The sequence below is a fragment of the Rutidosis leptorrhynchoides genome, chromosome 11 (assembly GCF_046630445.1).
Source record: "Rutidosis leptorrhynchoides isolate AG116_Rl617_1_P2 chromosome 11, CSIRO_AGI_Rlap_v1, whole genome shotgun sequence".
Lineage (NCBI taxonomy): Eukaryota > Viridiplantae > Streptophyta > Magnoliopsida > Asterales > Asteraceae > Rutidosis > Rutidosis leptorrhynchoides.
Window position 1 is genome coordinate 313,673,363 of NC_092343.1, and position 14,064 is coordinate 313,687,426.

At 32.7% G+C, this 14,064-nt stretch overlaps 1 protein-coding gene across 1 annotated transcript; it reads right to left on the reverse strand.

Moving 5' to 3' along the window:
- Positions 1-502: 502 nt before the first annotated feature.
- LOC139876958 (linoleate 13S-lipoxygenase 2-1, chloroplastic-like) lies at positions 503-13,122 on the reverse strand. Its single transcript, XM_071864360.1, has 9 exons — positions 12,730-13,122; positions 5,779-6,047; positions 5,031-5,277; positions 4,129-4,449; positions 3,956-4,041; positions 3,734-3,844; positions 2,677-2,984; positions 2,318-2,584; positions 503-1,430 (listed from the first exon to the last, which is right to left on the reverse strand). Exons 1-9 carry the CDS (start codon positions 13,097-13,099, stop codon positions 671-673), a joined length of 2,739 nt encoding a protein of 912 aa, XP_071720461.1. The 5' UTR covers positions 13,100-13,122; the 3' UTR covers positions 503-670.
- Between the last annotated feature and the right edge of the window lie 942 nt (positions 13,123-14,064).

A 14,064-nucleotide genomic window follows, 5' to 3' on the forward strand; every position in this document is an offset into this window, starting at 1 on the left:
ATTTATTTGCGCCTTGACTGCCGTTTAAAGCCTAAATTGAATTCTAGGCAGGTTTTCAAACCCATGAAAATTTGATTCTACCATTTTTATGACGTCTCAATTTTATTTTATTTTATTCTACTTTAAAAAAATTAAAAAATTTATACCTATTGGCCGGAGGTCCACTCGGAAGCAATCTCTTTATCCGTCGAATAGAGAAAGTGATGACTTTCTCTACTTTAGAGAGTGTTTTCACTCTGAGTGGAGAAATGACTTGTTTTTATTTTCGGATAGGGGAATGATTGTCTACAACATCTCACTCCTCTCATACATCATCATTGTGGTATTGAGTTTTGTTGTTGTATGCAATGGTTTATAAGGCTAAAGTAAAGTTTAAGCTTTCAACTGTTTGAATATCCACACTATATTTTTTTTTCAGATTTGTAGAATTTATGAAAATTGATTGTTTTAAAATTAACAAGAACATGACAGTTTTAAATGAACATAACATTCACAGCACATGGAAGGAAAAAAAGGTTTAATATAACTTTTTTATAGTCACTTTACAAAATACATTGAAAAGAGAATTTGAATACAATTGCAGTCTATAGTCACTATACAAGAACTTTATTTTGACTGCTTTATTCAACAATTATTACAAATCCAACAAATTATTTAATTTAATAATAATTTAAATAGAAATACTATTTGGGACCCCCATACTAGTAACACCAGGTTCTGAATAAGGCTTTAAAAGATTATAAGGACAAACTCCAACTCCATTTCTATTCTTCAACTTCTCATCTGCATTTCTAGCATCAATAATCCCTTCCAACTCCATTAATTTCCCCGCATATATTTCAAACGCCGCTTTTATCTCGGGAACCGCTTCATATTGCGGCTCGATACACCCCCCAATATACTCCTCATCGGGCGAATGATTCGATAAAACATCTAAAACCGCCATAACTTGTGACCCTTGAACTTGAGAAGGAAACGCAGACAATAACTCATCTTCGGGCCTACGTTTAAAAGCGGCCCATTCATCGTCAGTAGGATCTTCACAAGGCATTTTGACTCGGGCTATTGTGGCCCGGTTTGGAATGTATCCGGCATAATCATATTGACCGAAGTTGACTGCTGCATGGTGACCCGAAGCGACCCATATGATAGTTGTGAGAATAAGTATGAGGTCTTTAGGTGTATTGAGAATTGGCCACCATGGTTCGTCTTTTTTGTCTCCATGGCCCACTGTTCGTATCTCGGTCCACCATGCTTGAAGCTCTTTGTCTGATTTTACGAGGTTTTCTTTTGGGTAGTAATGGTTGACGTAGTTTGTAACCCAATCCTTTAAAATATCCCAAAGGACTAAACCGTCATTTGCGTACGGATAATCTTCCATTGAGAGCTTCAGACCATGAGGTGAATTTGGATCTTCGACAGCCATACCCCTTTAAAATAACAAATTTTACATATCTAAGTTAACTGAAACGCAGATGGTTGCATAACGGGTCAAAATTTTACATATCTAAGTTACCCCTTTAAATGAGTTGTATCCGGTTTGGGTCAAAATTCCCCCTTTTCTTTAGATTTAAAGAGTTGTATTCGGTTCCAGTCAAAATGCACACTTTTCTTAGGGTAAAAGTGAGTTGCATAAAGGGTCAGAATGAACACTTTTCTTTGGGTATAAATGAGTTGTATTCGGTTCTGGTCAAAATTCACAATTTTCTTTTGGGTAAAAGTGAGTTGCATAAAGGGTCAGAATGAACACTTTTCTTTGGGTATAAATGAGTTGTATTCGGTTCGGGTCAAAATTCACAATTTTCTTTTGGATAAAAATGAGTTGCATAATGGGTCAAAATGTACACTTTTCTTTGGGTAAAAATGAGTTGCATAACGGGTCAAAATGAACATTTATTTTTTGGGTTTAAATAAGTTGTATTCGGTTCGGGTCATGATTCACAATCTTCTTTGGGTAAAAATGAGTTACATAACGGGTCAAAAATGTATACTTTTCTTTGGGTTTATACGACCTGTATTTGGTTCGGGTCAAAATGCACACTTTTCTTAGGGTAAAAATGAGTTGCATAATGGGTCAAAATGAACACTTATTTTTTGGGTTTAAATGAGTTGTATTCGGTCAAAATTCACAGTTTTCTTTGGGTATTAATGATTTGCATAACAGGTCAATAGGTCAAAATATATGCATATTTAAGTAAATGGGTCAAAATGCACACTTTTCTCTGGATCCATTTCCTTCTCTAACCATCAACTGTAAGTAAATGGCTCAAAATATATGCAAATTTATATTTTCTTTTTTTTAAAAAAAATCAGTTACCTGGCAATAAGATCAGCTGGCAATGCTTCATGATCAAAACGCCATTCTAGACCATACGCAACCGAACTCATCTCGATGCTATACTTTCCTGGTGAAAAGCACGATTCGATAATTCCACCTGAATTTATAAGTGCTTCGCGAGCTAAACCATTAATCTCCATGGTGTATCGAAAATGAGGGTGTAACAAATTATGTATCGGATGCATTTTACTCAGTTGACGATTGGTTGCAATTATATACGGCTCTGTACAACAATGCGTTCTTAACCTAAACAAAATCAATTATAAGGTACTCCATAACGTTAGCATTTCATCAAACACTTGATATGCGTTTGAATTACACGTTAGTTAATTGCATACCAGTGACTAACAAGCTGATGATAGCCGCTATCGTGAGCTAGTACGTGCACCTTAGCCAATTTCCATAGCCAAGCACCGGTTGCGTCCCAACACGGAGTGAATGCGCGTTTCCATTGTGGTTTGCCGTTACCGGGTGGTCTAACTAACTCGATGGCTAACGGTCTTAAAGTTCCGGTTGGAGTAAGGTACATTAATGTTCTTGATCCGTATAATGTTGTTCTCATTGTTTTGATGTCTCTAACTTTGTTCACATATGGTAATAAGATATCATGATAATCTAACATGAAAAGCTTCTTGTTCTTTAATGCCTGCATATGCCAAAATTTCAATTTGTATAAGCTTACCCGACCCAAATCCAACCCATTTGGTCAAATCCAACCCATTTGCTTAATTCCAATCCATTTGCTAAATTCCAATCCATTTATGTGAAAACGGGTCAAAATTTCCACCTCAAAAGTTACTTTTATGCACAAACACTATTTTTTTCCTAACATATTACGAAATGCTTTAAGGCTCTATTTTTGAGTCAACAGCAAGTATCGATTTATTGGCGTCTTGACTGCCGTTTAGAGCCTAAATTGAATTCCAGGCAGGATTTAAAACTCATTGAAATTTGATTCTACCATTTTCATGGCGTCTCAATTTTATTTTACTATTTCTTTAAAAAAAAAAAAAATCATACTTATTGGTCGGAGGTCCACTCGGAAACAGCCTATTTATCGTCGAATAGAGTGAGGGATGACTTTCTCTACTTTTGAGAGTGTTTCACTCTGGGTGGAAAAATGACTTGTTTTTATTCTCGGATAGGAGAAGGATTGTCGACATCTCACCTCTCCCATACACCACTCATTTGGTATTGGGTTTTGTTGTTGTTGTTGTTGTTGTATTACCATATGCTTTGTAATTAATGTGTTGTGTACCTTGAGATAGACTTTCACTAAATTTCAAACTGTTTTAGCTAACCCGACCCAAATCCTACCCATTTGCTCAATTCCAGCCCGTTTATAAGAAAATGGTTCAGAATTTCCACCTCAAATGTTTGGATAATAATTCATACCTCCTCAAGCGTACAGAATCCTCTGATCTGTCTCTCAACTATCTCTTTGGTTATTGCTGATTCAGGAGGACCATAAACTTTTGGGTCAAGTTTACTTTTCAATGGCCATTCCTGCACATATTCAGTTTTACCATTTACTCCTCTAATTAAGATTAGTAGTAATTTTTCATTAATTCATTGGTATTTATTCATAATCAGTAATAATTGTATTTAAAAGCTTACTGTGACACATCTAATGCTTAATGGATTAAGGCCTGCAACGGTTTGTCGACAAAATTCTTCATCTCTTATCCAACCAAACTTATCTCCTGCAAATCAACAAAGGTAAACTCTTTAAATTCCACTTTAATTAATTTTTTACTGTGTAAAATATAAAGTATAGTTATAGTAATTACTATCAATCATTTCAGGAGTCTCAAACAACAAGACATTGTTTTGAACATCTTCTATAGTCTTCAAAAGTCTTGGTAGAATATTTCCAAGAAATCCTTTGTTATCTAACGGTGGCAAATTAACTCCCTCGTTATACAAAGAATCGATGGCTGTAAAATATGGGAACCCGAGATCTTTGTCAATTAAAGTTGTCTCTAATGAAGGTATAACTGCCTTAAGCACTGAGTACACAGTCTTGAAATTAAACGTTAAATTCTTGATTTCGGAAAAGGCTTCATCTCTTGGAACGTAAACATCACTGCTTCTTGACTCTGATAATGGATCTGTATACATGAATAAATCATTAGGTACCCGGAGATAATGATTCACAATTATAATATCGTATTAAGTTGATCATAAGAGAGTTTTAAAGCAAATGATAATGACAGCCCTAATGACTGTCGTTAAAATGTTACGCAATCCGTTCTAAAAAAACTGTCTACATTAATATTTTTGTCTGTCTCAAATATATTGTCCTTCACTTTAAATAGCAACAAAAAAACCATTAGAGTTTCAATTATGCCTTTTTTATTATTAGAATCAATAATATATTCAATATAGTAGCTAATTTACTAATTATTCTCTATAACAACTTCTTTTAGTTAAGAGTAGGATTAAGATAACTCATTGAAAACAGTGCAAGATAGACAAATCGTAAAAATATGTTAAATTCAACAAAAAGTTAAACCAGACAATATTTCTAGGATGGAGGGAGTATTACATATTACATACATATATTAAAATGTATGTAAATAATATAACTAGCTTATGATTCTAAACTTTGTTTTCAACATGTGCTAAACTTTGTGTTTGGAAACCATGTAGAAATTTATGATGCATAATTGTATGAGAAACTATACAATACCTGTTTTAGAGCGACGTCGTCCAGTTTTGCAACGTCTAGGATAAGGCAAATCCTTGGTGCCTAGCACCGGACGTGCCAATTCAGGATCCTTATCAGGATCACCAAGATCATTATACACATCGTAATCGTATATTCTATCGTTCTTTTGCCTAGGACCTTCCGGAACGCCATCACCTCGAAGAATCGCTAGTTCCTTTTCTCGAAAGGACTTGAGACCGCTTGGAGTATCTGATGGCAGGCATGAAACCTGTGTCAAGATAACGTTAGATGTTTGTTTATCAACATTAGGAAGATCATAGCTTTCTATTGATACTCCGGTTTCATGTTATACAGTAAACTGACAAAAAAACTGATCTTTCAATGCTGTTATGAGCGAAAACATATTTGTATTAGAAATTATTCAGTTACGCAATAACATTTTTGCCTTCTTTTAAAAACATCCATCGTGTTCGGGTGAGTGAGTTGGCTATTTTAAAAAAAAAAAAAAAGATTAGGTTGTGTTTGATAAAGTAGAATGATTAAGCGTCGAATTATTCATAATCTGAATGATTCAAAAAGTTATGATTGAACTCTTAATGAATGACAATTACATGTTTAATATTTGATAATTTTTCTGTGTTTCATTCATCACCACTTGTCATTCAGATGTTAGAAACGAACGTAATGAAACCTAAACGATTCGGCATTCAATGTTGAATCATTTCATTAAGAGACAAACCTAGTTTAATGTGTTTAAATAATAACTAACCTTATCAACAAAGAAGAGACGTGGGACAGGGTTGTCAAACTTGGAATGAACCCAAGATTCACAAGCAACAGTAACAGGGCCAATTGGAAGGCCTTCAAGTAAAATAGATTCAACAAACATTTCTTTATGGTGCTCATTCTGTAACAAAACTGCACCAATTGAACCAAAATCTTCTGGTACTTCAAACTCTCCTAAGTACGTTAAATCGTCTGCTTTTTGACCCGTTCGATGCGCATAATCCTTTATCGTAGGCTTCACTGATCCCGTCTCTTCATAAATCAAGTTTTAAGAATGAAATTCAGTGTTAAAAAACTATGAATTCATTTTGTAACAACTCGTTTATAATTGAAACTCAAAATATTTAAGAGGAAGCTAATTATTTTAATCACTTAATTGCTAATAAAATGTGAAATAATTATAGTAACTCAAAAGAGTAAATCTAAGTAAAAACCTTATTATTAATGTTGTTTAATTAAATAATTCAACGGTGAATTGAAAAATGTATCAACTATAATGCTAATTGGTAAATTGAAAAGTGTTTCAGCCCAATGTGGCGGTATATGATTGTACAATTTCGAAATATGGGTTTCGGCCCATGCTGTAACTTAGTGTAGGCAAGCTTGTCATTTTTATGGGCCCGGCCCATCCTTTTTGTAACTTTGTACAATTTATAATCATTTAATAAAAAAAATTTCTTAAAAAAAAATGTCCCTTGATGTCGTTGATATGAGCATGAATTCCTCACTTATCAAGACATTTGTAATTGTTTTTGCTAGCTCCTTCCTAGTGTTTTTAATAAAGTTTTCGTTAAAAAAAAGTTTGGCTGAAAAAGTTTAGATAGAATCAATTGATTTCGTGTGCTTAAAGGTCATTTACATAATAAAATAAACGTTTATTACAACTTGTACTTGGGTTATAGTTTAAAATTTGATTTTATATATATAAGTAAACGCTTTCACTACACTTGTATTACCAAAAGAAAATGACCACCCATTATAATTTCAATTAAAAAGGTTCCGGTCGAAATAACTTAATAGCATAGTCGATTCAAGATAAGGACGCTACCATTTATCCGATTAAAATATTAAAAATTAAATAACAAAAATACGTTTTAATAAGGACTACCATTTAATATCTTTTAATAAGATGTATATGATCTATTCATGTATCTATGATGAGATACGCTTCACATAAACTTTGAGACTTATTGGAAAAACTCTAACATCCTAACACTAGAATATATTGAGTAATCTGTATACTTTTTTTTTTTTTAAAAGCAAAACACTATATTATATATAGAATATAGGTAGGAGTTACAGGAGGTGCATGGAGCACGTGCATAAACATGGAATAGATACAACTAACACTAGCAAGAACCATTAAATTCAAACACACCGAAAACAGGAGAATAGGAGAAAGTTGTATGTCAAAATATTATATTATATTATATTGTATATTAAATGATAAATGATATATATATGGATAAATTTGATGGTGTGTAAATATAATCTTTTTGGAAATGGATATATACTTATAAAACGAATACGAGTATTTTATACAAACTGGCAACTGACAAGTGATTCTTTGTCAGTACGCGGAAATGTGAATATCAACGATATGTCCTCCCAATAGATAATGCTCAATTATTATTGTTTTTTCCTTTAATATATTTTTTAAAGCTTGAAAATTGTAAAAGGGAAATTAGAAAAATTAATATAATAACTAGATATCACATATTTTGGATGATGATATATCTATTAGATTACTACTCCTCTCGACTCACCACAAATGTTCACATTATTTTTTGAGACGTCCTATTTCGAATATCCATTCTGTAATTCAGTCAATTAAAAAGGTTATTTTGGAGATAGAAAAATTTTGATTGGTGAAAAATGAAGTTATTGAAATTTTGTAAAACTGTGTGTCAAACAGTAAGTGAATAATTGTAATGAAATGAATGTAGTAGTAAAAAATATATCGGAAAAATGTGTATTAAGATGTTATACCATACACACTTTTAATAGATTATTTTGACGGTTTTATCAAAAAGTACGATGTCACATTATATTATTTATTGAATTATTGATGGTTGATAGATGGAAAAGGTGATCATGGAGTCTCAAACTTATTATCTCTATTGTAAATATATTTCAAAATTATAAGGTGCTAATATAATCGGGTAAATATTAACTTTTAGATATAATTATAATTATAATAAAATGTAAATCATCCAAGTGGTGAGATTTATGTGTTGTTTTTAGGATGTTTTTTTAAAGATCCGCAAACGATGTTTATAAAGAAGATGTGAACTAAATGTCTATATGTTGAATAGTGAAAATTGTTTGTATTTATATTTGTAAAATAACTTAATTCGGTCTACATCACTTAATTGATAGTGTAAGTGTTGTTGGATATAGTTTTGATTAGAAGAATTGGATATGATTGCATATTACTTGTGAAGGATGTTATCCCACATAGGTGGGAGGAAAAAGTTGGAGGGGACTTGCTTGGTTATAAAAGAGGGATTAAGTCTTCATTCTAAATTGCACCAATCAATACACTTTAAGTATTTGATTATTTCTTTTTTTCTTACACTTGTTTGAGAGTTGTATTAGTTAAATATTTTGGAGAGTGTAATTGGCTTAAGAGAGTCGTCTATATCATTGTAACAATTTGTGATATAGTGTATTTCTCTCTTTGGGGGGATGGTGGTTTTTCTCCTGTTTTGGAGTTTCCACGTTAAATCTTGTGTTGTGTATTGTTCTTATTTCTTTACTATTATTGTTGGGCTGGGTGGTGGGAATTAGTGAGACCGTAATTTTCCAACAACTGGTATCAGAGCGTCAGGTTTGACGGGGGTATCGGTTATAGGAGTCGGAGTATGCTCTGTGGTTGCCACGGGAGTGGATCGTCCACATCAGAAACGAGTTCTATTGATCGTATATGGTATCTGGTTAGACAATATTTTTTTTTTGATTCGGAGTAAGTGGTGTCTAGAATTTGTAGTGGACCGGGTGTTGGATTTTCCAATTTAACGGATCCTGTGCGCCACTCCACTACATCTGTCGGCCAGTCGAAACGTGAGCAAAATCAGGGAAAGTGTTGTTTATAGGATACGGATACGATGTCGAAGTTCAGTCCAATGAGGTTTGATGTAGAGAAATTTGATGGGAGGATCAATTTTGGCTTATGGCAGGTTCAAGTCAAGGATGTGTTGATTCAGTCCGGGTTACACAAGGCATTGGAAGGTAAACCCACCTTTGTTCCCGGCAGTGATTCTAGCAGTAAGTTCGATGAAGAAGAATGGGATGATATGGATTTGAGGGCAGCAAGTGCGATTCGTTTGTGTCTTGCAAAGAACGTGCTTGCAAATGTGCACGGGTTATCAACGGCAAATGAGCTTTGGGTTAAACTAGAGCAGTTGTACCAGGGCAAAGGCATCTCAAATCGGTTGTCTTAAAGAACAATTTCATACTCTGCGTATGGATGGGGGTTCAAAGATTTCAGATCATCTAAGTATTCTTAACGGTATTGTTTCGGAACTGGAGGCTATTAGAGTTAAAACGGATGATGAAGATAAAGCTTTGAGGTTGATATTATATTTATCATCGTCCTATGAGCACATGAAACATGTTCTAATGTACGAGAAAGAAACGTTGAAGTTTGAAGATGTTACTAGCAAACTCCTGTCCGAGGAGAAAAGATTGGAAGGTAACGGGGTCTCGTCATCAGAAGCTACGGTACTGTTGTGTTCGGATAGGCAGAAGAGAAACTTTAGAAAGAATCTGAGATGCTGGAAGTGCGGGAAGACTGGACATGTAAGGGTTAATTGTCTAGGTGGAGCTAATCCGGCAAATGGCTCCAAAGATGCTAACATTGTCTCCGTCGTTACGGAGAGTAACGAATTCTTCTGAAGTCACGTCATCCTCATGGTGTGTCCGTGCCACCATGGAAAGGGATGTTCGTTAGCTTTTCCACAATTGCACATGGGCACTGGTTTGGCATTGGTGCAGGTTGTGTGGTGGAAACTGATGTTGTAGCTGATGAAACTTCTAGGGAAAGCCAAACAGGAAATTGCACCATAATTGTTCAGCTGGTTATACAACATGTGTCGAGGTGAAATGCTTGAAATGTGATATTCTAAGTGTGATACTCTTTATGGTGGGGTATGATAATTCTGTTTAGAGTTATGATTGTCTATTATGACAATGATTGTCGGGTCTTGACAATGTTCGATGAAGATGCAAGTTTTGTCTCGTGAGAGATAATGTCAACGGCATGAAGATGAAGATCTTGAAGTTGTCGTCGAGGAAACGTCTACATCGGTTATCCTTGCAATATGGAAGCATGATTATCTTCTTCTATCCAAAAGGTGGAGATTTGTTGGATATAGTTTTGATTAGAAGAATTGGATATGATTGCATAGTATTTGTGAAGGATGTTATCGCACATAGTGGGAGGAAAAAGTTGGAGGGGACTTGCTTGGTTATAAAAGAGGGATTAAGTCTTCATTCCAAATTGCACCAATCAATACACTTTATGTATTTGATTATTTCTTTCTTTCTTACACTTGTTTAAGAGTTATATTAGTTAAATATTTTGGAGAGTGTAGTTGGCTTAAGAGAGTCGTCTATATCATTGTAACAATTTGTGATATAGTGTATTTCTCTCTTTGGGGTGACGGTGGTTTATCTCCTGTTTTGGAGTTTTCACGTTAAATCTTGTGTTGTGTATTGTTATTATTTCTTTACTATTATTGTTGGGCTGGGTGGTGGGAATTAGTGAGACCGTAATTTTCCAACAAGTGTAACGTATACTTTTATTGAATAAAGTATTTAACGTATCTTTAAGCTATCATGTTTTTGCGGTGTGGAACATCTGAAGACTTTGAAATTGCACTATCTTCAACGACTCCTCTTTTAGGAAGTGCTATGTTTTCGATAACATTGTTGTCTTGTAATTGATTGTTTTCTAGATTGAACAATGACGAAGTGGTTGTAAAACCCCTCGTACGTTTTGTAATTTTTTGTACGTTTTCCTAGTGTGTTGCTAGTTTTTTAATAATTTTCTTCTACCGTTCGAAAAAGAAATTACTAATTATATTAATGTTTGTCATTTACATATATTTAACGTACTGGTCTAAAGGTCATCACGTCACTAAAATAAATATAATATATAATATAATCATTATAGTCGATATTCAATATTTCATTACAAACTACGATATATAATATAAATTATAAATATAAATTTGTCAATGTAGAAACATAATATGAATGTTTTTCTAAGGTTGAGATATGGTAGGAACTCATATAGCTACAGTGTTTTACATGGTACATGGTCTTTAGATGTTTCCCAGCCCTACTAAAAAACAATGCATCCAAAAAAAAAACTTGTTTTTACTTTTGTTTAATATTGTCAGTAAACTTCCTTATCAAATATTTGTTTTATGACAACGGCTGCTTCTAATTACTACGTATTAATTTATTAATTATACCGAATAAAAAAACAATAAAGTAATAATGTTTCGAAAATTATTTAATTTCGATCAGTATACGCTACGCTTGACTGTTAATGAGAGACTCATTTCATCTAAAATTATATACCAGAAATAGAAATAGAACTATATACAATACATATTTGTAATTATACAAAGTATATTGTATTATTATTGCGTAATTTACATTGTCAAAATGATGATTATAAGAGCACTGGAAGTTGTATACATTTTTCAGCGTTAAGGAGATTTAACACTGGGGATACCGGTGTGCACGACTCCCCTCCGATGTTAAATCAGTGTTAAGTCCGGTGTTAAATTTCAGCGTTGAATGAGTAACGTTGTGGTTTTTTTTTTTTTCCTTCTCTTTCCTAAAATAATATTATTAAAGTATTATAAAATAATTAAATAATGAATTAGTCACTCAAATTTAACACTGAACGATTTCTCCTGTTTTAATCTCAGTGTTAAATAACTTAACGCTGAGATATAACACCGAGCCCAGTATCACGACTCCTGGTGCTCTAAGGTCTGATTTATAAACATAACTTTTACTCCGTAATTTTTATTTATAGTTACATTTTCCTTAGTCAACTATATAAAGATATTTCAAAGACACCAAGTTAATTATACAGTCCCTTTTTAAAAGGTATCATAGCTAGTAATTATTCCAACAATTCCTTTGGATATTTGGATTAACAATTATCACACTTTTTTTTAACGCATATAGATCGATCTCATTACTTCAATGCTTTATACATATAATCATACGATTATAATCTCATCATTTATACATCATCACAAATCAATCATAAAAATTATATTTTTTTGATACATAATATATAGTTTTGTGTAAATCGCAGAGATTGAGATTTCAAATAAGGCTTATACAAGAGAAAAAGGAGAGGAAAAGTCTATTATATGGAATTGACTTTTTTTTTTTACAAATAAAAATAAAAATATGAATTGTAATATTGGAATGGAGGTGGATAATAAATTTAATGTATACTTATGTCTTAAATATGCTTTCTCCTTATTGAATTAAAAGTAGATTTGATAAATTTTACTATTTTCATATTTAAGATAATTTATATTATATGTTTAAAAGTACTACGAAGTAATAAATAAGGAGAAAATGAAAACCTTAATTATATTTAATATTTTTACACAAATTCTTTTTTATACATTTTTCGCTATGAATGAATATTAACGTCAGTGTTTTAGTACTTATCAATCAACATAACCGTATTATTTCAATTTTTGTTATTGTATAGTACCATGCATATATGGAACTGATCGATTATCCTCCACATATATCTGTTACAAGATAATGATAAGTTTTGCATCCATATATTTATATTTCCATTTTAAGTTATAACAGTCAAATTAATTAAACAGTTTTTGAGAATTTTTATTATCTAAAATTCTGATCGACGATCATATACACGACTTACTAGGATCAGTTTCAGCCGCAACGAGCTCCAAAAGCATCGATTTTCCGAACAAATCGCTAATATCATCAAGCGCCTTCGTAAAACTAAGATTCGCGAGTACACCACCAACCGTCATTTGAACAGTAACAATAGCTTTAACAGTAATAGTTTTAACGACAGTTGAAGTACTCGGTTCGTTAGCAACTGCTTTTATTTGGCCTACTGAATTACGTCGATTTTGAAAATTACGTTTAATAGGAAATGCAAGTGTGTTGTGAGTTAAAAAAGAACTAGGGTTTCCACTAATAACGTTACCGCCATTATCTCCGGCGATAAAAGTTTTGTTACTCCGGCTGTGAAGATGGTGGTGATTGACTTGAGGTTTTAGCATGTTTGTGTTTGTGATTGATTGATTTACTTGTTGAAAGAACTATGCACTTGCCCTAGTTTTTATAGAAGAGAGAATAGTATTAAATTACAAAGATGTCCCTTAAAAAATACATAACACGAGTTTTTTTAATAAAACATGTGTTGTTATGTTTTTTTCTTCTTTTATTAGAGTTTTATAAGAAAACGAGTTTTACTAATTCTTCAACCTAAAATGTCTTCTGTATAGTGTGAAAAATTGATTTTATTAACTTACATGAAAATGATATTAAATTTATGTGTTATAATTATACCTTTAAGTGTTAGTCCAAAAAATGTGTAGATATAATTTATTCACCTTCCATGTAATTAGTTCATTAGCACCTAGAGTATAAATAGATCACCTAGCTTAGTCATTAAGCTAACCCTAGTCATTTTCCCTCTTACTTGTTTATTTCAACTTCACCTTAGAAACACACACAATCCAAAAACAACACTCTCTACTTGTATCCTTGCTCTATTCTAATTGTAAACATGATTTTGATATGAATAATACTTGTGATTAGTTGATATTTCTGCTGTATATTCATCATCATCATCATCATCATTATGTTCTTTATGATTATATAGATAAAGATACATACACGGCGGATAAAGGATTGATAGTCACCGATGTCACCGGTTAAAACCTTAAAAAAATTTCTACTAGATGTCTTATTTCAACGGTACCACTAAAAAAAATGTACACTATCCGTGCAACCACTTGGACTATAGTAGATCCGCCTCTGCATACACGATACATATTCATACGTATCTACTTTGATTGATCTAAACTAGCATATATAACATGAATTCCATCTAAATAATCATTTTCATATAGGTTCGACAAAAGGTAAATTTGGTAAACAAATGTATATATGGTCTAGGTGTTAACCATTATTGAGTAGTTGCACGTTTTAAAATTTAATATGTTTACAAGATATCTAATAT

What these genes read in the sequence shown, in the direction of transcription:
- LOC139876958 (XM_071864360.1), bottom strand. Translation starts at nt 13,099, where the DNA reads ATGCTAAAACCTCAAGTCAATCACCACCATCTTCACAGCCGGAGTAAC. An exon ending in CATCAGCTTGTTAGTCACTG is followed by an intron (nt 2,585 to 2,676) that starts GTATGCAATTAA and finishes GATTTTGTTTAG; the next exon opens with GTTAAGAACGCATTGTTGTA. An exon ending in CCAGCTGATCTTATTGCCAG is followed by an intron (nt 1,431 to 2,317) that starts GTAACTGATTTT and finishes GTTATTTTAAAG; the next exon opens with GGGTATGGCTGTCGAAGATC.